The 27,349-nt window shown below is 42.1% G+C and overlaps 1 protein-coding gene across 3 annotated transcripts in view; it reads right to left on the bottom strand.

Moving 5' to 3' along the window:
* cadpsa (Ca2+-dependent activator protein for secretion a) overlaps positions 1–27,349 on the bottom strand; it is a 205,561-nt gene that overhangs the window by 9,232 nt on the left and 168,980 nt on the right. For all 3 annotated transcript variants that reach the window (XM_056394806.1, XM_056394789.1, XM_056394798.1), the window contains one exon: positions 25,844–25,951. In XM_056394806.1, the coding sequence (XP_056250781.1) occupies positions 25,844–25,951 (108 nt within the window). The remainder of the gene's footprint in view (positions 1–25,843; positions 25,952–27,349) is intronic.

The raw sequence follows: 27,349 nt of genomic DNA, 5'->3' as shown, positions 1-27,349 counted from the left end.
TCACTGTTATTTGAAGGTGCATTGTTAAGAGAGTAACACGTGTCAACATGTCTGTTACACACAAGCAGAGTGAGTGTACAAACTCATATAATCATCATATAACATCAAATATTTCTGACATTGTGATTTGTGCGGTTATTTCAGCACTGATTCACAAAGACTGGACTGGGCTCACTCGTCAGGACTGGACTCACTGGCCAGGACTGGGCTTACTGGCCAGGACTGGGCTTACTGGCCAGGACTGGGCTTACTGGTCAGTCACAATATGTGACCAACTGACCACAAACAGAATCTAACTCTGGTTGAAACACTGCGCCGTTGTAACAGCAATCTGCCAAGGTGCAGGCTTTTAAACCACACGCTTCAGAGTCCTGAGTGTTTTATACTGAATGTGTAAGTTCTTACAGAGGCTCATTTTATTTCAGCTAATATATGATTAAATCTAAACAAGACTGAGAATATGATGAAGCATCCAGGGCTGAATTTCAGAACAGTCCGTTTTTGCTGCAGCGATGCAACAGAAACAGTTCAGTCATAGCACCATAGCTGGCCCAACACTGCTCATGTCATGTGCACAGGTGTTAAAAGCTTCAACCTTGAAGTGTGCCGCTCTGTTTCGACAGGCCTCCTGTAAACAGCGACCTCTGCGAGGCACAGCGAGCTCAGAGCGCAGCAGCCGCGCACGAACTGAGCCGAGAGGCTGCAGATGTTTCTCTGTGGGCCCTGGCTGTTGCCAGTCTAATTGATGGATAATGATGAGCGTGGGCTGATACTAATAGAAGCCGACTGACTTTCAAGAGTCAGGGTCACAGCGGAGTGGATGCAGGGCTGGAGAAGAATGGGAAAGAAATGAAGGGGAAGGGAAGGGGGGTGGGTGGATGGGGGGGGGGGGTAAGAGAGCGTATGTGTTTCAAGTGGTAATTGTACAAGATAGATTTTTATCCTTGCGATAAAACCACTTATGAGCGCTATCATCCATTAAATTCAACCAAGGAGAAAGTTCCAGGTTTGATGTCAGTTCAGACTCGGTGTGGAGAGAAACCAGACGCAGGGACTGAGTTGTGCTAAAGATAATTTACCCTTCTGAGCATTAGTTTGTGTGTCTGGAGGACGGCTGTCAGGAGATCAGATTTTCACCACATGATGATTGTGGCCAAGAAAAGTCACAAAAACAATATTACCACAATATTTTGAGAAAATTTGAACAAAATGATAATAGTCAGACAAACTCATCTTTACCTTTGTGTATTGTGTTTTGTCTCTTTTTTCGTCAAATGAATTAGACTCAAGCACGAGTGTATTAACACAAGTGGATTAAGTGGTTTAACCCGATTTCAACATTTCATTGTTTAAATATCACGGTTGTCGTCATTACCGGTATATCACAACATGCCTGATCTGGACTAACAGCTAATCATCAATAACAATAATTCCTTTATGTATTTCAGACCTGCAGAGGCCACGAGAACAGGAAGACAACAGATCTACATGTAGGTCAAGCCCAGTGCGGGGAACACGGCTGTGCCGAGGCAGTGCTGGGGTGAATCAGTGAGGCGACCCGGTGCCAGCAGCTTCCTATCTTTCGCTGTGTGCCTGTGAAGGCTTCGGCGTGGCAGCAGGCCTGTGATCTCGCCCCGAGCACAACCCCCTGCGGAGAGGCCAGGCCTGGAGTGACTGATCCGCTGACTGGCTGCTCTCCCTCTCCGCCATCATCCACTCCTCCTTCGCTTCTCCCCAATTCTTTAGACTTTGCACCACGCCACACAGCTCCCATCTGCAGCCGTTTTTTTTGCAGCAGCCATTTTGTGTCCTGTTTACTCCTCTTCATTTTATATGAAAAAAAAAAGAGGCTTGACAGCTAGGTCACAAGTCTTCTTGCTGCCATGACTGGCATTTTGGAGGTCTGTCAGGGACATCTTGTGTACACACGATGCCTGCGATTTTCAACAACTTTAAGATCTTTTTAATGCCAGTCTGAATGTAGAAGCACTTTCATCATTTAAAAAAAAACAAAGTGAGCCATGAGAAGATATCTTCACGACTGGTTTGAAGTCTCATGAGAAAAAATATTTAACTTGGTTTAAGACAGTTTTCACTCCTCCAGTCTAAGAAAGGGGGGTTACGTGCTGTACAGATTAAAAAACCTTTTCTATGCAGATTTGTGTATCTAAATCATACTGCCTGAACGTCTTTAAAATGTCATCATAATTATCCAGACGTATGGGATGAACCACAGGACTTACTGCTGAGGAAGATTAGCAAGGTTCATTGTGTCTCTCTGTCAGAGGATGCATTGAAAAAGAAATTCATCAAAATAAATCACTACAAATAAAAGTAATTAAAAGTAGACAATGGAATCTGGAAATGAAGATACTGTCACAGTTAAAATTGTTGAGTTGTCCAACCTAAACAACAAAACCGAACGTTGTTCTGATGAAACCCAGATTGAACTGTTTGGCTGGAGGAAACCAGAGACGACACTTCTTCTTCTGGAAGTTTCCCCGTCTCCACACAGGATCTCTGGAGGTCAGAGAGAACATCAGGGTCTTGGTCTCCTCTCTTCTCCCTGATGTCTCAGTTAGTCCAGGTCCAGCTCTAGAAGAGTCCTGGTTGTTCCGAACTTCTTCATGTCAGAGTGATGGAGACCACTGTTCTTCTCAGGAACTTTCAGTGCAGGAGAAATGTTTTTGGGCCTCAACACAATGTTCTGATCTGAATTGTCAGCTGTGAGACTTTATAGAGACAGGTGTGTTTCTTTACACATCATGTCCAATCATCACTTCTGTCTGTGATGTTACAAAATTTCAAAAAATCGGTTTTTACTTTGTCTTTATGAGGTATGAGTTAGGTGACCTAATAGCGATCATGAAACGGGATCATGGGAGTTGTTGTCTTATGAAGCAGACGTTCAGCAGGTTTTTACCAGCAGCTGAATTCTCCACAGAGGTGTCCTCCTCTCCACAACAAACACACCAGGGGATTAAAACCAGTAGAAACAAACATAAAGCAGTTTGACTTTAACAATCAGAGATTCAGTGACGCTCTTCAGTGACACAGGACAGGACGTCTCTTCACAAAGGTGTAAAAAGTGTATGTGGCTTTAAACTAGATAAAAGTCAATGTTGAACGTCTGTCAGACAAACACACTGACACATGATCATAGAGGATATGATGTCACTGACAGGTGACCAGTGAAATGTTACCATGATTAAAATCACAGATTCCTCTGGTTTGAGAATTGATGGAAACATTTTGGAAAATGTAAGAACACAACTCAACAACATATAGAACACAGGTCTATATGTTCTTAGATATTTTGATGTAGAAAAGTTACAGATTATAACTTATAGATAAGGCCTTAGTGCTCTGGTGAAGAGTCTTCTGCCTCATCTTTATCTAACGTCTCCATGGTTAGGACACTGACAGGTTCAAACATGACTGTCAGTGGAGGAGTTGACTGTGACTGTTTTTTTTCCTGTGTTGAACACAGTGTATGGTCTGTCACATTTTCAAAATAAAAGACAATTCATTTCACTGACTAAAAGCTGCTTCAAAGTAAGAGTACTTCATTGAAATGTGGTGGAGTCAAAAGTACAGTATTTGTCCATAAGTGCAGTGGAGTGAAAGTCAGAAGTTGCTCAAGTATCTTTATCTCAAGTAAAGAACAGATACTGAAAAATATACTGAACTACAGTACTGAAGAGAAGGTACTTTTTTACTGTCCACCCCTGCTCTTTACACCATTTCTGCAGAGATCCTTTCACCCTCTCTGACACGTAACTGTCTGAGCTCTTCAAACTGACTCTTTCACTTCAGACCCTCTGAGGAGCTGACAGTCCTTCAGGTCAGGATTAAGACATTGCAGCATTTGCATGTTGATAATTTAAAAGCCACCCAGACCCTCGCTGAGCTCGTCAAGTGAACAGCATTGGCCCCTTGTGCTTTGCTCGTCTTGGCAGGAAAAGCAAGAAAAGAAAGAAAATGATCAGAACAGAGGAATACACCCGAGCTCTCTTTTTTAGGCTGCATGGGGATCAGCGGGGGGCTAGCGCTCGCTGACAGCCAAAACAAGCGTAACATGGCTCTGAATACATAATGCCATAACTCGACAGGGATCAAATCTGTGACATTCTAACGAGTTCCGTCTGAAGGAAGGGCCTCCGCTCCTTCAACCCCGTTATCATTGTGTGTGCATTTGTGTGTGTTTTGTCACCTCATGACACGCTGCTGAACCCCTACCTATACACAGGCGACATGCACATCCCGCACAACACCACACACACATACACACATCGCCACATACACACATATACATCTGCCAGTCCATCCCCCTTCGAGTGAGAGCGGGGAGACAGAGCGACCTCCTGCCCCCATCTGACACCAACCCACCCATCCCACTGAAAGCCCCCTCCCACCGCCACACACACACACAAACCGCGCCTTGAAGCCAGCATTCACACCCCAGTCTTCGCATGGCGCTTGGCAGGGGGGCCTGCCACCAGCAGGATCTGATGCAAAAAATGGCACACCTCTCCTTCTCCCCCTCCTCATCCACCTACTCACCTCTTTCATGACCCTTTTGCATATATTTACTGCAGAGTATCATGAACGGGAACTGGTGTTTTCAGATTAGAGGGCAAACAACACAAAAAGCTTGCAGCTTCAACTTTTACCGGCGCTGCAGTGAGTCTGCATCAGCAGAAACGTTCACCTTGGTCTGAGAGCACAGTGAGGAGTCATCAGGACGGATAAATGGACCTGACTGAAACTAAAACGATGACATGACCGACGTGTGTGGAACATAGCTGACACACACATGCAGAGTTAACAAGCAGCCACGGTAACTCAAGCGCACAGTCTGTAACTTCTGACCTTAGGGGTCTCCCAGTCAAAATAATAAAAAAAGACACAGGCGGGTGATGTCGTGAGTAGCATGGGATCATGGGGATTGTTGTCTTTGGTATGGATTCCTTCAGTGTCACTTGTTCAGCAGGTTTTTACCAGGAGCTGTATCATCCACAGAGGTGTCCTCCTCTCCACAACAAACAGACCAGGGACCAGATGCAGAAATGATGCGTACACACAGAAATGTAAAGTTTTACTGTTAACACAGAAATAACATGTTTACATTTCATAAACAGAAATAATTGTGTTTGTTCTCAGTGTTTCCTTCAGCATCATTTAATATTCTTATTATTTACTGTGAGTCATTCTGTAACTGTTTGATACTATTTGAATATTGACTACTCACAGTGTTGGAGCCTGACTGGAGTATTACCATTAAGACTCTCTGGTCCCAAATGAAGTTCAGAGTGAAACAGGACTTTACATCAGAGTGACTGTACTAAAGTAAACTGATGATGTTTTTACCTCAGTTTCACAATCAGTGAAATTCTTCTTCTTCCTCGTCTTTCTTCTCTGTGTCGGATCACTTGTGGCACAGACAGTGTTTTTATACAAACTGATGGATTAACTGAGGGTCTTCATCCATTCATGGCTAACTGTGGGGGTGGAAACGAGGCTCGTGCGCCTGTGTGCAATTAATAAAGTGGAACCATGCGAACGCACAGCTTCATAATTCTGATGAAAAGAATATGTATGAATATTTCTGGTTTTGTGTGTACACATAGTTTTAGTCATGAATCAAGAGAGTTTTACGCATCTGACCCCTGGTGATTCTAACACCGTTAAAACACTGAATAAAGTTTGACATTTAAAGTCAGTGTTTGAGCGACGCTGTACGGAGGACAGAGACTCAGGGAAGCGCTGGAGCTGAGATTGATGCTAACCTTTGTTTCTCAGATCCAGACGTCCAACGCCTAAAATCCTTCATCTGGTTCAAATATAGAGCTGAAAACCACCAAGGTGTAAAAAGTGTATGTGGCTTAAAACTAGATAAAAGTCAATGTTGAGCTTCTGTCAGACAAACACACTGACACATGATCATAGAGGATATGATGTCACTGACAGGACACCAATGAAACGTTACCATGATTAAAATCGCAGATTTCTTTGGTTCGAGAATTGATGGAAACATTTGGGAAAATGTAAGAACACAACTCAACAACATGTAGAACACAGGTCTAGTTGTTTTTTGTCATTTTAACCTGGAAAAGTTACAGATTATAACTTTAAGTCAGACCTGAATCACAAACTAAAAGTCCTGTCAGTGTTTCCAATTCATCTGCTGAACCATGAACATGTTGTGTTCAGTTATTCATGTTCTTTGACCTAGAACATAAACACAAACTATTTTCAAATTTCACTTCTTCACTCCTCTGACTGAGGTGAGTGTATTTCTGAGTAGCTGCTCTTTACTCACTGTGAAGTTATTACATTAGCAGCAGTGCACAACACTTGCTTTGTGTTGCTTTGTGTTGCTTTAACATCTTTATCTAAAATCAGGAGTTACAGCAGGTGGGTGGCAGATAGGTTAGTCTTCAATCCTGCTTGTCTTGTAGTTTGGTCAACCTTCTACATGACGTTCTTGTTTATTCACTGGTGCATAGGTGCACTGTCAACGTCAGTAAACTTCAGATACATAGGACGGACATGTCATCTGTGAGCTCTGCTTTTTTAAAAGAAATGTCAGCATGGGTCAAAACCTGTGCACATGGAGTTCTCAGGAAGTTCCAGAGGTGTTAAAACCACAGAGATTTCTTATCCACATGAAATTGTTTGGCAATTTACAGACACTACAACATCTAAACCACTTACTTGGTGGCCTTAACATTGGGGTCGCAGCTTGTTTTACAGGTTCATGTAATATGGTCAGGGTGCTGCTTATAGTTAATACTACAGAGATAACACATTCATGCAGGTATCCAGAGTTTTTTCATTTAAAGAAATCACAAAAGGCAGTGGAGCACATTGAAATATATCTCTGGAGAGCAGGTAGACATACCTAATGAAAGGAAGGGTGACCACCCCTTAGGGGTGTGCTGAGGTCAAAAACAAGCTCCCTTCAGTTGCTACACAAAAATCTGAGAGTTACAGCAGAAGCTTAACGAGTTCAGACGGATCAGTTCAGAAGGAGCGTTAAAATGTGAGTTTAACAAACGTACGAAAACATCTGCAAACTGTAAAATGATGAAAACACGGGCTTTGATTAAAGGTAGGTTAAAGACGCCATGAATGCGCATGTGAGTGAAAGGGGCTAATAAGGCACACACACACACACACACACACACACACACACACACACACATACAGACACACACACACAAAAACCCCTAGAAAGCCAACCGATTTGTTAGGTCAGAGGCCCCTCCTTTGTGGGGCCGCTCAGGAGCTTTTGTGCTGCTGAGAGCCAGGAATGTTGGAGCTGAGGAGGGGCCTCACCACAGGGGGTACACAGGGATTACAAGCAACCTGGGACTCTGCCTCTTTCTGCCTCTGCTGCTGCTGCTGTGTGGGTTTGTGTGTGTGTGTGTGTGTGTGTGTGTGTGTGTGTTTAAATTTAGGGCTGAGTAAGAAACCATAATAGATGTTGAGTACTGACAGGAGAGTGTGCAAGCACTGAGATTTATCATTGGACACTTAGTCTTGTTCGTGTTCTGTTACAGATTTAAATGATAATTTTGTACATTTTGTTGTGTATTTTATTTGATGATAGCATATCAGGTTGAATTTGACAAAAGGTGTGTAGTTGAAAGGGTTAATATGATGTGATGATATAATGAAAGTGATCACAGGTTAAGAAATGTAGACAGTGGTTGTTGATTCCCTGATCATATGGCAGACAGTAGCAGTGGCTAATGAACTACCCTGCTGGTATGCTAATGACTGTGGATGTACAGTCGACCCTCACTAATCCTTCACTTCACTGTGAATGAGGGAAGATTCATGCCCTTAGTGACACTTCAGGAGTTTTCACGTTAGGACTGGGTGTTGATTCTCCATACTGTCTGATGCATCAGGTATCAAATGCACTGAATGCTTGTTTACAACAGAGACAGTTGAGTAAGTTGAGAAAGGAGACAGCGCACTTACAATCATTTCCATGTATGTGTGTGTGTGTCCGTCCCCCCCCCAGGAGACCAGCAGCAGGTCTGAGTCTGTTCACGCCAATGGGAGGAGTGAACCTGATCGCACATTATTATTCCTTGGCCTCATAGTCACCGAATTAAATATTTGATCAATTTTTCACAAGCCACAGATCTTCAGAACATTCTGACATTAAAATGTAATTTTTCAGACGAATCAGGAGAAAATTCACTTTATTGGAGACGTGTCTCTGTCTCAGCACAGATCTCTTCTCTCTGCTGGTTCTGGTTTCACTGCTGCTATATGTGCATCCATGAATTAAAAGTTAAAACTGAAATAAAACTTGTATTTCCTTGCTTCATAACGATTATAATTATTGTTATTATTATTATTATTGAAGTGTTTTTGGAGGGAAAACTGAGAGTATCTGACTGAAATGATCTTGTGCTGTGTTGATCAGATATTAAACTAGCAGATAAAAACAAGCAGCAAAATCAGGTGTAAATTCAAACTGTATCTTTTGCTGTATTGTATTGTTGTTATGTTTTGACATAAACAAGCAATCGCAGCCACGCCCACTTAGGAGACAGGAAGTGCTGACCATTTCTTACCATTGGCGCTGAATGTAATGCATCATCTTTTGTTGTAGTGTCTTCGTTTACAACCATACAAAAACAACTGGGACTCTTCTTGTTCCTCCTACTCCATCTAAATTAGCACACTGTGAAACTGAGCATCACAGCCTCCATCTGATAAGTGTGGATGGATGTGTGTAGCTTTGACAAGCGTGGTTGGCATCTTTGCTTGTAAAACAGTGATTTCTCTGCTATGAATGGTAGCTGCTAACAGCGGCTAATGCTGATGCGGTTGTAAGCCTTCATTATGCCATGGCCTACACTGATATCCAGAAGAGACTTTAAAAGACACCATTGACAAAGTTTAACAGTGCTGTCCACCCATACTTGCTAAATGTTGGGAAGCTGAAAAATATGTCATCATTTTACTGAAGCTTGGTGTGCGATCGTAGCACAATGCACCGACAGGAGGTGGATCAAATGTAAAACAAATTCTGGAGGCAACGGTGAAGGGAGATGCCCACAGGAAGCTACAAACCTTGACATCAGCATCACAGCTGAATGGTGAAGAAACTCTCCAGACCACCTCACTCCAGAACCAAAGAGCAGAGATGAGATGAAAGAGCTGAGGGCCGAGAACAAGGAGGCAGGAGAAGAGGATGGCATTGACATTAACAGAGCAGCTGTTATTACACAGCTGTTATTACTCACAGCTGTGGCTATTACAGCATTCATTCTTCACATATACCTGTAAACCACCAGCAGAGAGATAGATAGATAGATAGATAGATAGATAGATAGATAGATAGATAGATAGATAGATAGATAGATAGATTGATAGATTGAATATATATATATATATATATATATATAATATACCCCTGTCAGAAAGAGCACTGGTTTACTTCATACTTTACAAGTGCTTAACAATAAAGGATCAAATAAAGCATACTAGGTCAAACAAACAAGGAAATGAAATTATATGAAGTGAGTGAAGAGTCTGACTGCACAACTATGTTTATATGAATGCAAAACAAATTGAAGTAAAGTCCATATTCCAAATAAATTCTTGACCTCATTCACACTTTAATTACTGTCAATTACTAACAGTTAAGCAGCAGTAATGACTATGGATGGAATCCCCTTTAGCTGACCACTCGGTGTGGATATCTGACCCTCTACCCCTCCACTCTACACGAGAGATTAAAAGTCTGTATTGTCATTGCTACACTAAGGCCGTGTATGCAAGCTGAGTGTGTGTGTGTGTGTGTGTGTGTGAGAGAGAGAGAGAGAGAGAGAGAGAAAGAGAGAGAGAGAAAGCATGTCCTGCTGAGACCCAGCTGTGTCTGCAATTAGCAGGAGGCAAGGAATGATGATTGCTGGTGCGGCAACACTAATGCCAAGTGACAGGCTTCCTTGTGAAGGAGAAGGAGGCTGCTGAGCGCCATAAAGCAACATTACTTCTTCTTTCAAACACACATGCTTACCCTGGTGGACACACATAACCCACATGTGCACACTCACACAGACGAGGAAACAAATAAGGATAAAATTGTAGGGGGGGGTGGTGAGTGGAGGGTGGAGGGGGCTTTAAATCTGACTGCAAGACATTATGCAGTTTGGACAAAGGGTTCGTCTAATCCTACCTGAGTCCACTGCTGGTCTATTCTAGTCCTGCTCACCAGCTCCACAGAGAGGCCCATTGATGACAACACTCAATTACCATAGTAACTCACACCCCCACTTTCTTATCAATGATGTCATATATTACACTGAATATACCGATGTGACAGCAGCAGTTACTGGATATCCATCATGTCATTAGTTAACATGACTAAAGATGAACATTTAGGGAAACCGATGATCTGATCAGTCTTTTTCATTCCTTTCCATTTCTGTTGTGAACCAAGAGAGGAAAATATGATCGAATGAATGAAACTTGTACTATGTATTTAACGTCATGCACTGCTTCATGGTGTCCTGGGATCTGTCTACTGTCTACTGTCATGTATCTCATAAAGACAAAGGTGCCCGAAGATTACTTCAACCTTGTGCTGCTGACTTTGGTGTTATGGACTCGTTCAAACATGATAGACGAGAAAAATTGCCAGCACATGTATGTAATGAACATAACTGCAACATGTTTGTTTTTTTCTTCTTGTATTAGGGTCTATCACTGTCATAAGCCAATGATACCAGACCACATTGTGTACTTGTTTGCTAACTCACTCTGATGGTAAAAATTGCAGTATCAACATGGATAGCTGGTTAGCAACAAAATCAAGAGACAGGTGAATTTGTGAATTGACAAGTGATCTCTTCACCATCTAATAGAAAAGAAAAATTGAGCTTCCTACATATTTTCGACCTGATTTCATATTGATACTTGGTCGAAGGTGGTCCACCAACACGTTTGAGATTCTCAAGTGGCCGTGAGTTGGAAAAGGTTGGGAACCACTGGATTAGGTCATATCCATGTCATCCAAATGTCAATGTTCCAAACGTAAAAAGACAGGATGAAGCACTTGCTGTCAGAGCCTGCTCCCGTCATACCGCTGCACAGCTGGCCAATCACGTTAAGTGTCTGATTGTCCCTTTCAGAAAGTTACAAAAATTGTTTCCCTTGATTGTGCCGTTGGGTAACAGGTGACAGATCAGCACTTTGTTTGACTCCTTTAGGAAGAGATCATGTTATTGCCCTAATGGAAAGGAGGAGAATTACTACTTTTTCAGTGGGCATGTGTGTAGTGCATCAGGATAATCATGCCTTCCCTTCAATGATGTTCTTATGGTTTTGTCATTTGTGTGTGGATGGCAGGAAACGATGTGAACACAACCTATTTTGACACATCAACCTCTTTTCACATGTATCTGCCTCAGTGTGGACAGACGAGAAAGGGGGATCTGCATCTTGCAGTGGATACCGCCGTTCTCTGACTCTCTCTCTCTATTCATTGGGTATGTCAGAGCAGAGGGAAGGAGTGTAGGGGCTCTGACTGAAAGTAGGACTACAGTAAAGTTTTGGGCTCAACGAGCTCGCGGCTCTCAAACTGTTTTGATTGTGCTGGTGGCACAAAAGGTGAACCGCAGCTGACCATTGACCACGGTCTGAGCACAGCTGGGACGGCAACAAAACAGGCTCAGTGGGCATTTCAGCCAGACAGCTGGTTAAGGAGCCCAAGGAACAGGATGGCAGTCAACCTCCAGCGTAGCATCACAGGAGAAAGGTAAATGTTTATCTCAGGTCCGGGTTTCTTTTCAGGGCGGCAATCTAGGTCTCTTACGAAACACCCAACTCCTTCTACCAGTAAGTGTCAGTTCAATGAACAAGAGAGACTAAATAAGGAGCAACTTTATAAAAACACAGTGGTTTGGAGAAGGGATGGGTGTATATTTGGGGCGGTGGGTGCAGGGGGTTGGGGGCTCATGTTGTGAGGAACTAAACAGTTGGAATTACGGTCAGCGACCAGTCATTGAGTAAACATACAATGAGCGACAGAAAGGCTCTGTGGTGGACAATAAAAAAAGAAAAAAAGCCGCCAGCTTCAGGCCCTGAGAAAAGTGAGCCATTCTACTTACAAAGAGCCGCTTAGGGGTGGATTGAGGGAAGGAAAAAGAGGGCTAAAACACTTGTGGGCTCAGGGAACTCTATAGGGGGAGTGAAAATGGAATAAGCCAGCAAGCACTTGAGGGTCCCGCCGAGCACCTGAATGGGATAAAGGGGTGGAGCGCCAGAGGGGGGTCTGGAGAAGGTGAATGGCCTTCTTTTTGGGTCCAATTTGTCTCTTTTCACCCCGCTCGCCCTGCTCCGGCTCTGACAGATGTACAAAGAGGGAGCGGCACTGGGCCACTCATCCACATACGCCCGTGAGCAGCTGTCACTTTTGTCAGACAAGTTAATCAAACAAATGCCACCGTACCTCCCTTTTTAACAAGGAGGAGGGAAACAGGGATGGAAGGGGGCTGTAAAAGGGTGATAGAGACCCCAGAGATGACATGTGTGTCCTCGATCAATTCACCCTGCCGGCCCTCATCAATAAACCAGCGGGACCCGACAAAGGAGAAGTCTCCATTAAACTTGCATTTCCCTCCTCTCGGGATGATCGTGGCTTTAGTGTCCTTAGCTGTTTCCTCCCAGCAACAAGGCGCTGGGAATGCTCACAGAGGATTTAAGACCCGAAAGAAACGAAACAAAATGCTCCCTCTCAGTAATTATCAAGGACTCTAAGCTGCTTACAGACTTCATTAAACGGAAGTGAAACCTTTTCAGAGCGTGTTTTGAACAGTCACACAGTCAATCTAACCTATCCTGCTTGGCTGGCCTTTTTTTAATTATTGCGACCTATGACTATTTTTTCTTTCCTGTTGGATGTGTAATCCTGTTGCTTCAAACTAAAAGAGATTACTGGCATGAAAAACAACAAGAGGACGTTGATGCGGTGTCGCAGTCATATTGTTGTAGATGAAGGGTAACCGACGCTCGTCTTTCAGAAACAGCAAACTGATCTGATCTGATGGTATAATGAGTTACAGTTTTCTTATTGGGTATCAGTAAGAAAAAACATGTTGTTGCAGGGTTCTCAGCCATTGTCCATGAATGTATCATGGGACTTTTGTCTTTCATTGGATCTGTATCACATGATAACATCATGTTTTATGTCATTTTACAAATTATTTTATTTTATTTATTAATTACTTTTTTATTTTTCAAAATTGTAATCAACATCTAGAGTTAAATAATTGTAGTTGTGCATTTGCCATCTTATTATTTTTCTATCAATCAATAAATCAACTCATTTTACGAGCTCGAATCTAGACATACATTGATTTCAGACTCAGTATCAGATTTTAAATATCTGATTTCAACTATATCACCCAAAAAAAATCATCATAAACCTGACTAAAATAAGGCTAAAATTATTAATACACTTTTCCAGCTTTCCATTTTCATTTTTTTATTTATTACCAACAGTCAACAAATTGTGTTAATTGTGATTCTATGTTCTCAGTCTCAAATTTAAGATAATAGTTTAACGGTTTTCACATTTTCCACGATGGTATCTAAACCTTGTCCTCCATATTACTCACATGTAGGAGGCACTTGAGCAGAGCGAGACGTCTGACGGGCTGAGGGAGTTAAGTTTGCGTGTTGACTGAGGTCAGCGTTGATTATATTGTTCACTTGCTGTGGCTGTGGGGCCGGCAGTTCGTGACCGGAGCCGGCAAAGTGGTGAAGTGTCCCCGGACAGCCAAGTGGTATGAAGGCAGCTCCATCATCCACACACTAGTCTGCTGGCATTCTCTGTCACCACTACACCCCCCCCACCACCACCGCCACCACACACACACCCACCAACCATGACCAAAGAACAGCAGTGGTGAAGACAACAATCCCAAATCCCCCAATCAGCAACTGAATCTGACCCCTGCCCTCGCTCGGCTCCGTCACAGTCGCCCAGCAGTTGGTAGGCAGAACGAGACGGGCGAGGCAGCGGCGATTAAAAAGCGCTTTAACTTTCGTCACACAGAAGTGCAATTTTGCCACGCTTGTGAGTCTGATAACTACTCAAGGTCAACGGAAATACTTCAAATCAATCAATGAGCCGCGCTCCTAATCCCCTCCGGGCAAAGGCAGATTAAGTGTATAATTGACCTGCGTAATCCCAGTATCTCCAGCGACTCTAGTCCCGTGGGAGTAGGTGGGGGGTGGGTGGGGGTGGGGGGGCTGTTTGTGTGTGTGTGTATGGGGGGGTGTTCAGCAGCATCTCTGTCTTCCTCTTCCTTCCTGCTCTCTTTGTGGTGTATCAGTGCAGGGCTGGATTTGGCTCAGGCTAAAGACATGGCTTTTTTTAATCAATGATCCCTGGGCTGTGCCGTGCTAAGTCCCCCCTCCAGTATCATTTAAGCACATCTGTTTTAATCCAGGCCTCTTCAGCCACTCTTTCAAGAACTAAACCAGGGAGGGGAGGGAGGAAGGTTGTGGGGGGCCAAATTAATTTCTCCCTATATCCTGAACACACACACACACACACACACACATTATCCTTAACAAAATGTCAAACTACAGAAGTTTCAGGTCATTTTCAGCACATTTGGTCAAAAGATTGTGATGCTCTGAAACTTGCAACACAAGCAAACAAGCAAATGAATAAACCAGCTGAACAGATCTCACCAAGTATAGAATACTTATCTTACTGAAGCCCATACATGAATGTTAGATGTTCACCAAGGCCATCAAAGAAACCATCCATCCATCTATACATCTATCCATCTTTCCCCAATGATCTGGGTCTAGGTTGTAGTAGCACAGAAGCACATTCAACCCTCTACCTCCCAGCTCTTCCAGGAGGATCCTAAGGCATTCCCAGATCAGATGCGAAATGTCATTCCTCCAGTGGTTCCTGGGTCTGCTGCAGAGTTTCCACCTACTTGGTTGTCCAGGAGAATAAAAGAAATCCAAACATCAGTCTGGCTTTTTACAGGAAACAGAATTTCACTTATTGTCAACCGACCTACCTGTTCACCACAACACTCAAGTGACCCACATTGCTGCTATTGTGGTACCAACCAACCTGTGCACCCATACGAACTCCTTCACTGAGGGCAGTAAGTAAGCAAACCATTGTTTTCTGGGTCATCACAATGTCTTCACACTCAGAGGTATTAACTCCTGACTGTTTCATAGTCAGCTGCAAATTGCCTCAGTGCACAGTGAAGGTCAGGGTCCAATGAAGGCAACAGAACCACTTCAGCCACCATACTGGACACTCTGCCAAGTTCAGCTGCGCCCAGAGATTCTGTCCATACAAATCACAAACAGTACTGCTAACATGGCAAGACCCTGCATGGTGCAGCTCAGCGCCCACTGAGAATGCGTCATGCAGGCGCAACTTCCTGTCGAGAAAGCGGACAAAACTGTCACTCAATTGCTGCCACATAGCTATAGAAGGACAGGACCTGGTAAGTCCTATTTCCACTGTACCCACAACAAGATACCCAAGGAACATGGTATCATAAAACACACACTGTACACTGGATGAACTAACTCCCATGACCCTAATCAGTATCCTAGCCAGGATAAAGTGCTGTTACCCTGTTCCACAAACAGAATGGGATCTACTTTGCTAGGTTTGACGACTGGCCAGAGTATCCTTCCCAACACTTTTGGATAAGGTATCCAGAGGAAACGGAGCAGTATTATACCTTGATAATAAGAGCATATGCTGCGGCCCCCCTTTTTTAAATTGAGCTATGAGTAAGTTTTGCTACTTTTATAGCTAATGATAGCATTAACAGCTGTGTACTTACCAATCTAGAAGAAACATTGTCAGTTCAGCATCAAACCTCATCTTTTACTGACCAACAGCTGTCTCCAGTAGTGGATAGCATTCCAATTGTTTTGCTCCCGCTATCACTACTTTTCTTCTACTGAAGTTAGCATGCTAACCAGCTAGCTTGGGTTCTGTTTCGTCATTTTCCAATACCGAGCCACTGTAGTGTCCAGGCTGTCCTGCTTAGAGGGCGTAATATAACCTCTTGTATTGTAAACACTATGATGGCCGAAGCACTTGGCAAGACTGTTAATGCTGACTGTTAATGCTGACGGTGTAAACAGCAAAACTTAAATTAGATATAACTTAGATGTTTCATTTAATCCAAACTGAAGCCAAGAGCTGTCTCCAGCAGTGGAAAGAAACACCAACGTTGACTCTATTTCGTCTTTTCGTCAACTGAAGATAGCGTTAGTGACTCACTGTAACGTCCTGTCTGCCCTGAAGAAGTTGCCCTTTAAAAATGGTGGGATCAAACTAAAGCTAAACTGACAAAAGAGACTGATCAACCAGAACATTATAAGGAGCACAAACTTTGTTTGCTCAATTTTTCCTACAATGCAAGTGTAGCATTTTAACAAGCCCACGAGAGTGTTTTCAAAGCAGCTTTGTTTCCGTTAGGGGGGAACGCCATCTTAGTCTGGATCCTGAAGCTTTTCAATTGTATCTGCTTGATATGAACATGATCTTGGTGCAACCACAGGTCAGAAAATAAATATAGGTTCATAACAGCCACCTCTCTGCAGGGGATTTCCATACAAGTTTAATCACGATGCCACAGACACCTGCCTTCAGAGTAATTTTCACAACACCAGAAAATATAATATTAAAACAATTCCATGATTGGATTGCTGGTCAGGATTGTGTTTAGTCAAATGGCATAAAGTTAATCTGATTTAAAACACCAAAAAGTAAGTTACAAAAAAATAACAAGTGGAAACCTTTTCCCCCTGAAGGATCGGTCAGAGAAGTGGGTCAAATATCAATTAAAAATGTCTTGCTCTGATGAGCCCCCCCTACCCACAAATCTATGTCACAACATGGGTATTAGCTCCTGTTAATATGTCTCAGATTATGATTCATTTCTTGGGATGCTGTTGTTTATTTAACATTATCGGCATTAGACCACATATGGGCTTGTCTGCTGTCACTCTTTGACACATATTTAGAAATTAAGATGCCTCAGTGAAATAATCTTCTTACTGTGGCTGATATTAGAAGTCGTCTTGAAAGAAATGCATGTCATAACCCCAATTAAAATGACACGTAACCGTAGGCTCATTGTCTCTGGGAGAAATCACAGCCAAACATGTTTCAGTAACCCTAAACTACTTTGAGGGACATGTAAAGCCTGTGCTCCATCTCCTACCTCTCTCCTACCAAACACACTTGGCAGGGATGTGTGAAACAAAACACGCTTAAAGGACTTGCTGTGTTGATGTGATTTGAAATGTAATCTCTTCACAGTTGACTGTTATGGCACAGGGATACTTGATAGCATTCTTTCATTCTACATTATGGCCCATTGAAAGATTTGAAGACCGTGATCCTGTCAACCAGAATAAAGAATGTGTCCTGGTGGGTCACAAAGCATCATAAAATGTCTTTTTGGTCTTCACAAAGGAGAATGGATTACATAAAGCCGAGTGAAAATTGTTTTCCAAGCACTTTGTTGTCTTTGAAACTGTTTATTTTTGCTGTTTTCTTTATACCTTTTCCAGTTTGCTTTTTTTAATTTTCAACTGAACCCTAGAAAATTCTTGAAATTCATTGATTTACACTTGAAACAAACAACATTAGACAAAATGCCTTCACTGTATAAACCTGATTATTATTACACTACAACAAAGTTATAAGTTAATGTCATTTTATTAAAGGACCTGAGGAAAAGGCCATGAGACAATATCTCTGTGTAACGAGCCACCTTATTGTGAGCGTGTGTGGAACACAGGTTGTAATCCTCACCGGGGAAACAGATACAATAAATGAAGTCAGGAAGGGGAGGGGCCGCCCAACAAAGCAAAGATTAAGAGGAGTCCATCCTGACCTTATTTTAAGAGCACGACACCCCCCTAAACCCCAAACACACCCACACAGACACGTGCACACACACACACACACACACACACACACACACACACACACACACACATATTGCATTCCTTAGCCCCTTACCCTAACCTTAACCATCATAACTAAATGCCTAATCCTAACCCTTAAACCAGACTTGAGGTATCCAGCATTTTGGTCACTACAAATCTGTTGGACTCCTGTTTTTGGAACCCATGGCCAGAGTAAAACAAGGTCACACATACACACACACACACACACACACACACACACACACACACACACACACACACACACACACACACACACACACTGGGGTATCTGCTTTGGTGGCCTATAGCACTCTAATTTGTGTGGTGTTCATGAACATCTGCTTTTAACTGATCACTACTACCGTCTGCCATAATGAATGAATATAAAAAACAGTATGAAATCGGGTTAAAACTTGTTGCTTACAGGTTGTTTTTATGTTTATCTGATGACCAAACATAAAAAGCTTATCATCCAGTCAGAGTTTTTCCATTAGCAACTCTCAAAACACACAGAACCTTTAGTCAGATGAGAATTTTTTGTGTCAACAACAGATACAATGCCAATTTATTTTGTCTTTGACATCACAATGATTTAAACCACCTGCATGTCACAGCTTAGTCCATTTAAAATAATATTAATGAAATGCTCAAGTTATTTCCATCACGAAATCTTTTAAAGATGAGATGTGAAAGCAGAAAGCAGTTGGTATATTCAGACAACACGTCACGATGTGGAGTGCTGCACCAAGAAGAACAGCGTTTTCTGGAAGTGCTTTTTAACTTGACCAGTTTCTTGAACCATATTCACAAACAGGACAGGGTAGCTTACTGTGTGGGACTTAAAATGCCGACAAACAAGCGTGGATTAAAAACAAAAAATCCAACACACTGTCAAGGCCTCACTGCCATCGGCCAGGATGAAATTCCTGCTGTTTTCCCTTATTGTTAGACTAAGTTATACAAGTGTAGTGTCAACATTAGCACAATATATCCACTACAGTTTGGTGTGACGGACTGAAACTGAGACACACTGAATGAAAAAATGAATGATAAAATGGGACATATAGAAAAACAACTCTGCCTCTGAACGTGAAATTAAGCACTAATGAACCATGTCGTGTGTTTATTTGTTCTTAACCAGATAAAAAGACAAGAGGGAGATGGACAGAGAGAGAGAGAGAGAGGGAGTAATAGATTTTAAAAATTGCGGAGTGACAAGAAAAGCACATCAGAGCTGCAGAGAGCAGTCAGAGACACCTTCATCGGCCTCTGCGATGCCGTAGGGAGAACTGATAGAGAATGACAACGAAGAGAAGCCAGGGTGAGATGAATCCCGGCAGAAATGCTCTTGTGAAGGAAAAGAGGATACATGGCGAGGCAGTGGGTCAAGACGCAGCAACAAACAGCAAACATCCAGCACCGGACACCTTTCTGTCACCCTCTGTCAGGACGAGCACGGAGGGAGAGGACAGGAGACGGATCACACCTCAAGGCCTCGACTCAACACAAAGGCATGAACAGATAGATGCGGCTGTATACAGACTGTTCATTCTGCAGAGACTCGACAGTGAACACGCACAGCCAGTCAGGAGGAAGAGGTGACAGTCCGATAGAGGATCACACTTCAGACCTCATTCTAATACAAATGATGACAGCTGCAGCTATTTTTATCTTTTTTTTTTTTTTTTATGATTAATGAAGATATTGATTATTTTACAACTGTCATATGAATTATTTTAAGGATACCCATATGCAAATGTAATATATGTACATATATTGAATTTCTACATATTTATATATGGACATATAAAATAAATATGTAAAAATTATATATTGACATATATGTCTAGCCCATACAAATATATATGTTTATGTATGTATTCTTATATTGTAGATATATGTTACATAAATATATCCATATTCATATCCATCTTAAAGCCTGACAACATATGTTGATATTATATACAGTGAGGTCTGAGTCTGAGACGATGTTTGAAATTAATGAGAAATTAATAAGAAAATTATATATAAAGTAAATAGAATGTTTATGTATGTTGTTTTAATAAACTTGTTTACATAAATTAAATATATATTCTTAACATATAAGGTCACAACATGTCATATATAACTTCATAATATAGACAGTATTAATATATGTTCATATACAAATTTTACTATGGGTATTTCATATATGTTAGAAATGTATATTTTCATTATATCCAGAAGATGTATATGGCAGCATCACTCATATATGTCTTATATTATATTTCTGTATGGGTAAATTTGGTTTCATTTACACTTGCACAAATTAGAATAGAAGAAACAAATGTTTTGGATGAGCCGAAGGGAGGAGGCCGCTCTCTGTGTTGCTCCTGGATAAAGCCACAAGATCAGTCAAGTTTAGAAAGATTCAGAGTTGTAGAAAACATGTTTGTGCAGTTGTCTTCACTTGGAGATCAAAGACTTTCCTCAGTAATCTTTTAATCCAGATCACTGTACAGACAGCATCCTTACTGTGTACAGAGCATTCAGAAAGTATTCAGACCCCTTCACTTTTAAAATAGCTAAATTTGCTAAAATCTTTTAAATTCAGACTGAGGTCCTGAACTCTGGACCAGGTTTTCATTAAGGATATCTTCGTACTTTGCTCTGTTCATCTGTCTCTCAGCCCTGAGCAGATGATCTCCCTGTGCCTGCTGCTGAAAAACAGCCCCACAGCCTGATGCTGCCTCCACCATGCTTCTGTGTTGGGATCAGGCAGGTGATGAGCGGTGCCTGGTTTCCTCCAGACATGATGTTTAGAACTGAGACCAAACAGTTCAGTCCTGGTTTCATCAGACCAGAGAATCAGTGAATCCTTTAGCTGCTTTCCTACAAACTGTCACTGAGGAGAGGCTTCGTCTGGACGCTCTGACATGAAGCCCTGATCAGTGGAGAGCTGCAGTGATGCTTCTCTTTCTGGAAGTTTCTCCGTCTCCACACAGGATCTCTGGAGCTCAGAGAGAACATCAGGGTCTTGGTCTCCTATGTTCTCCCTGATGTCTCAGTTAGTCCAGGTCCAGCTCTAGTAGAGTCCTGGTTGTTCCAGACTTCTTCATGTCAGAGGGATGGAAATTCTCAGGAACCTTCAGTTTTTGAGCCTCGACACAGTCCTATCTCTGCAGCAGCTCCTTCCTCCTCATGGTTTCTGCTCTGATCTGCATTGTCAGCTGTGAGTCCTGATATAGACAGGTGTGTGTCTTTACACATCATGTCCAATCAGCTGGGTTTACCACAGGTGGAACCATATCAAGGTGTAGAAAGATCTCAGAGATGATCCAGAGAAATGGAGGAACCTGAGCTAAACTTACAGAGAGAGTCATAGCAAAATGTCTTAAAGTTAAAGTAACTTTTCTGCATTAAAATGTTTAAAAACAAATACATCATATCCTCTATGATCATGTGTCAGTGTGTTTGTCTGACAGAAGCTCAACATTGACTTTTATCTAGTTTTAAGCCACATACACTTTTTACACCTTGGTGGTTTTCAGCTCTATATTTGAACCAGATGAAGGATTTTAGTCGTCGGACGTCTGGATCTGAAGTTATCAGAGAAACAAGCTGAGGAAATTTTATTTTAGTTAGTTAGTTTTTTATTTTATTATTTTCTTTTATTCAGATCACTACAGTGAGAGAGACAGGAAAGTAAGGGAGAGAGAGAGAGAGAGGATGATATGCAGGCCACAGGTCGGACTGGAATTCGGGCCTCTGCAGGTCGGACTAAGCCTTTGTGGTACATACTCTACCAGGTGAGCAACTGGGGCACCACAAATCTCTGATTTTTAAAGTCAAACTGTTTTCTGGGTGTTTCTACTGGTTTTAATCCCCTGGTGTGTTTGTTATGGAGAGGAGGACACCTCTGTGAATAATCCAGCTGCTGGTAAAAACCTCCTGAACGTCTGCTTCATAAGTTGTCAGAGAAACAATCCAAACAAAGGTTAGCATCAATCTCAGCTCCAGCTCTTCCCTGAGTCTCTGTCCTCCGTACAGCGTCGCTCAAACACTGACTTTAAATGTCAAACTGCTTTTTTCAGTGTTTTAACGGTCTGTTTGATTTCCTCAAGCACTCACACTGAAGGCATCCAAACTCGGAGGAGCTTATGGTAACGGTGGTGAAAACAGGAACTTCCATGATCCTACACTATTTTATGACGTCACCCAATGCTGTCTTTTCTAATTGTTTTGATCGAGAGACTCCTAGAGAGACAGACTTTACTCTGAATGGTCACGTTGTCATAATGGGTAATTGCACACATCTGCACCAGTTGTTTTCTATATAAAGTTAACTCCCACACCTGTAGCACCCTGCTTCCAGTGTGAGCTTTGGCGGGCATTTGTTACACTGTAAACCAACTTACAACAAAACGATTAAGCAATCCCTTAAATGTGCCGGCTCTGTCTATTCACCGACTAATCCACAACTCACAAGCCTCAGCTTTAACGCTGTTTTAACAGTAGCTGATGAGATGACCTTTTTGTGTGTCCTGAAAAAGAAAATGTGGACAGAATCTGTGGTTGGTTGGTGGCTGCCTGTAAACACGAAGCTAAGCCATTTCACAAAGTGATCTTTTGTGCCTCTTTTTCAGTTGATTAACTGTTGTTTGCTGACTCGGAAAGAGAGAGCACCACTAAGGATAATCCCTCCTCAACATCAGCACACACTGCACAGAAACGCCACCAGACAAAAGGAGCAAACGCAGAAGAGAGTAGAGGACGGCTGCATACAAACACAAGAGGCTGACTCTGAAAAGAGAAGCAGGGATGGATCTGCAGCTCATTATGCAACTCATCGTGTTGCAGGGATTGTTTTAGCACGTTTTGGGAAGAAAACATCCAGTCTGACCTCAGAGGAGGCTCAGCAGCGAGGCTTAAAGATTTACTGATTGTTATTGATGTTACTTGACCTCATCTCACATAATGGAGACAAACAGTGTCGTGGGACTGTTTTGCAAGTTGATTACAGCTCTGGCTGATTACAGTTTGTCAGACTAATGCATCAGTACAGTCGGCCTCACAAAGTGACTTGCAGAGAGCCAAAAAGACATGGACCAGCAGGAGATGTTGGCAGAATGTTGAGCATGAGTAGTGTCCTACTAACTGTGACGGTTAACGGAGCGTTAGTATTTTTAGACTCAGCTGCACATCCAGCAAAACAAACCCTTTTGTTTTTTTTAGTTGAGATCCAAAAGAGACCAACTGATTCAGAGTACATTTAAAAAGTATCCTCAAAATATCTAAACTATCACCATTTGATTGAACTGTGATGTAACATACAATACACCAAGTGTTGGACATGACAAAGTCCTCCAAACAAATAAAAAGGTCATTTGTCATTGCTCTTCAACATGACCCACATGAGTGTTTTGTGATCTGCTACCACTGTGGTTAACAGCTGGTTGGGTTTAAACAACTGAATCTACTGGTTTTAGGTGAGGGGACAGATTGTGGTCATGGTAAAAAAGAAACAAACACTGAAAATGTAAAATGGTATTTGCACAAACAAGAAATGCAGTATTTTTCTGCCAAGGACAGTCTACAAGTAGCAGATACACAATATGTGACAAGACTAGGTCCAAACCTAGTATACAGTATGTCTGGACCACCTACAGTCAAATCCTGATTTAATAACTGTGACTTCGTCTGACAAAATCACCAAACATATGAATGACAGACAACGACTGAGCTGTGATTTCAGCTGGATTTACTGTGACATGATAACAAGAAATTAGAAGAGAGAGAGTAAGAGAAAGAGAGAGAGAGAGAGAGAGAGAGAGGATGACACGCAGCAAAGGGCAACAGGCCGGACTCTGGCCCAGGTGAACCACTGGGGCCAGAGACAGATTATCTTTCTTATTCAGTCTCTAACACAGAGCACAGCCTCCATCTGGATCCACAATAGTTTATTCTTTATTTATTTCAACTCCAGAACGTCACTGACTTTTATTAGAGGCAGGTCTTTATGTCTAACTCCCTCTGTTTGATATGTAGAGTTGGTCATAGTCGTTAGTACGAAGCTTCGTTACCGACTGACTTCTCTCCTCTCTCCTGCTCTCTCTGCTCAGTGTGTCTTATGTTTAGTTATTCCTCTGCCTCCTTTAGTAATAATGATACATGTAATGAAAGTAGTTTATTTGCTGTAATGGAGGTGAGGCTCAGTGTATTGGAAGCTCTCCTCCTCTTCCCTGCAATTCCGGGGCGGCCAGGAAACCAGAGCCGCTCAGTAGACCCCCTGTGTCAAGAGGTGTAGCCCTGAGCAGTTGGCATCCATACAAGGTCCAGTCGTGAACCAGTAAATAGTCTGGTTGAAAAAAAACAGACAATGAGCTGAGGCTGACCAGTGGTGGAAATATGATCAGTCAGCACCATTCGCAATTATAGGGCTGGCCCTACTGTTGCAGTCCAGACAAAAAGTCCTTCTATGTGAAGAATACAGTATGTGTGAAATTGTAGGAAAGTTCAGGTAAGTGTCCCAGAGGTGACCTGACAGCCAAAAAGTTAGGGAACATACCACATGGGCTCACATGCCCTCAGCAGTCCCCAGTTCAACTCCCGGCTGGCCAGACCATTTGCTACATGTCATTCGTGGTCAAGCGTGCAGGAGGCAGGACATGATGGAAAAACTATGCTGAAATCACACATTCTAAAAAAAAGGTTGATGGTTTAGGCTACAGCTCCTCACCAAGAGAAGTTCGTTGTCTCTCCAGTTACAGATTTTCATTGGCGTCCTTGTGTGATTGACCCTTCCTCTTCATCTGGGATGTTTTTATTCTTCCGGTTTCACACCAGGTGCATGATAGGAACGTAATCAACACACCCGCTCGCTCACTGTGAAGTCCATTTAACGTCAGCCCCAACTGATGTTTTTTCACATACAGCTTCTCCATGTAATGTCTAGATAACTGTAGTGTTGCGGTGCATGTGAGTGCATGGGAAAGCATCAATAGTGACTGCTGCGCTTCATGTCCTCGCTGTCTCCTGATAGTCGATGAGTGGAAGGACAAGTTGAGATGAACCCAAGTCTCGTTTTATTTGCCTCACAGTACACAGAGCAATGCAGGGACAGCAGTGTGCCTGTAAACTTTATAAAAACGTGTTTTGTATCTAAAGGATCGAACCACGAAACTATGATGGAGGCAAAGACAGACGCTGGAATCCGAGGGCAGCGTAACACTGGACAGGGTGAGGCAGGGCAGCTCCTGATAGCGCTGTCAGCAGCCTGGACTAGTAGAACCTCTGTGGCGAGGCAGGATTTCATAACAGCGCATTAACTTTCACTGGGTGTGTGGAAATGTCACGTTTTAATATCCCACATGAACAAAGACACAAAATACGAGTAAGTAAAACGTGACTCATTAAAATAACAAAAAATATCGATGAGACAAAACCTGCAGCACTGAAGCTGCTCTGTAACTTTTAATTCTCTTATTTACTCTGTTGCATGATGTTTTAGTTTAGTTTCTGTTTTACTTTGTTTCAATCAGCTTAAATTTTATTTTATTTTGTGTATTTATTTTTTCATGTGTTGTCGAATTGCCTTGTTGAAATGTGCTATACAAATAAATGTGCACACAGATGATTTCTGTGCCATTCGAATGTGGGCACAACAATTTACTGCTATCATCAATCATGCTTTTTGGAAGATCTATTATTAGAGAGTACTGAAAAATGTATAACTTTTTCTATCACTCTATTTAGATTCAGTTTAGTAGATTTCAAGCAGTTACTGCCTGGATGTAGTCATAGGACGCCGCCCCCACCCCACACCCCTGCCCCTGTGGTGGAGGAAAGGGAGGTGCTGCGGTTTACTTACATCAAATAATCTCTCTATGTACACCTCCTCATTGACCTTGTCCCGCAGCATGTCCTGGGAGTGACGGACAAACGTTACATAACCGTCAGCAACATCCATCCCTGGCTTCTGCAAGAGACAGGGGATAGAGAGAGAGCTGCTCAACCAACTGGTGAAGTATTGAAATATTATTTCATACAGTTCTAATGAAATTATATTTATCAAATACATATCAATAGGAGCTGGTGATCCAGTCAGTAAACTCAGAGTTCAAACTTCATTTTGAAGGGTAGTGAAGACCCTGACATTTCCCAAGATTCCAAGTATGTCAGGCTGAATTTTGAGGAGTGAAAGATGTGTAGAAAATTCCCACTTGATGGAAATCACAGAGATTTTTGTTTGAATATTTCACTCAGTGTTTAAACGCTATAGCTTCAATTAAGAGCTAAAATGAGCTGATACAGGACATGCATGATATTGTCAGACAAGTTTTTTTTCCAGCCTTAATACCACTTACCTGGATGTAATGTGGGTTAGTCATAGATCATTTTGATAATTCATTAGAAATGCAGAGGGATTTGTAAAAATGTTTGTTTGTTATCAGTGTCATTTTATTCACATTATAAAACAGCACCAACAAACTATCAAAAAATGCTTTGTGAGTGTCTCTTAAGATGTTAAGATGTTGTTAAGACAGCGGCGTGTGGTGACTTTCACTCATAGGCAAGCAGAGCCGAGCAGCCAATCCCGTACTTCATGACAGCAGCAGCAGCAAATCATTTTGTGCTGCCTGTCTGAATATTGCTATTCTCTGTCTGGATATCTCCATCTTTTCTCCTTCCTGCTGAACAAGTTTTAGGATTATTCTTCTGAACTGACAGTAAACATATCAAATGTGTAGTATGGAGGAAAATATCACTTCTATAGTAATCTTCAAAATATTCACTTAACTGACAATGACTCACTGAAGTGACAGTGAAGAGTCTGTTAACTTTTCCCATCTCATGTCTGGACTGTAGATGAAGAACATGGGATATGAAGGAACTTAGGTCTTGAGGAGTTGCAGGATTTATTCACTGACAGCCTAAAGTGCACATACATCGCACTGTATGTTCACAGCTATACTGCTAACTGCTAACTAACAAGCTAACTCTCTGGTCCGGTCAGCAGCATCACCTCTCTCTCTCTCTCTCTCTCTCTCTATCTCCGCACACAAACTACTTACTAATCGATTCCTGAATGGAGCTGTTCTACTCCTGTAACAATATTCTGTCTTGAACTTCTCAAACTTAATGTAGATCTTGTGCAGAGATGATGAATCAGTGTTATTTGCTTGTTTACTTGCTACTGCTGCCGCTTAACGTTTAATGCAGAAGTTTAGTTTCCACACACGGCCACGTCAAGAGGATTGATATGTTAAATAGGGTTTGGGTTAGAGTAAGAGAGACAGTGAGACTTAGTAGGTTTTCATAGGTTATGTAGAGTTTTGACTTTTTTTATACATTTGTGAAGTAGAGAAAATACATT

Source organism: Seriola aureovittata, chromosome 2 (assembly GCF_021018895.1).
Source record: "Seriola aureovittata isolate HTS-2021-v1 ecotype China chromosome 2, ASM2101889v1, whole genome shotgun sequence".
Classification (NCBI taxonomy): Eukaryota; Metazoa; Chordata; class Actinopteri; order Carangiformes; family Carangidae; genus Seriola; species Seriola aureovittata.
This window is presented reverse-complemented; position numbering and strand designations above follow the sequence as displayed.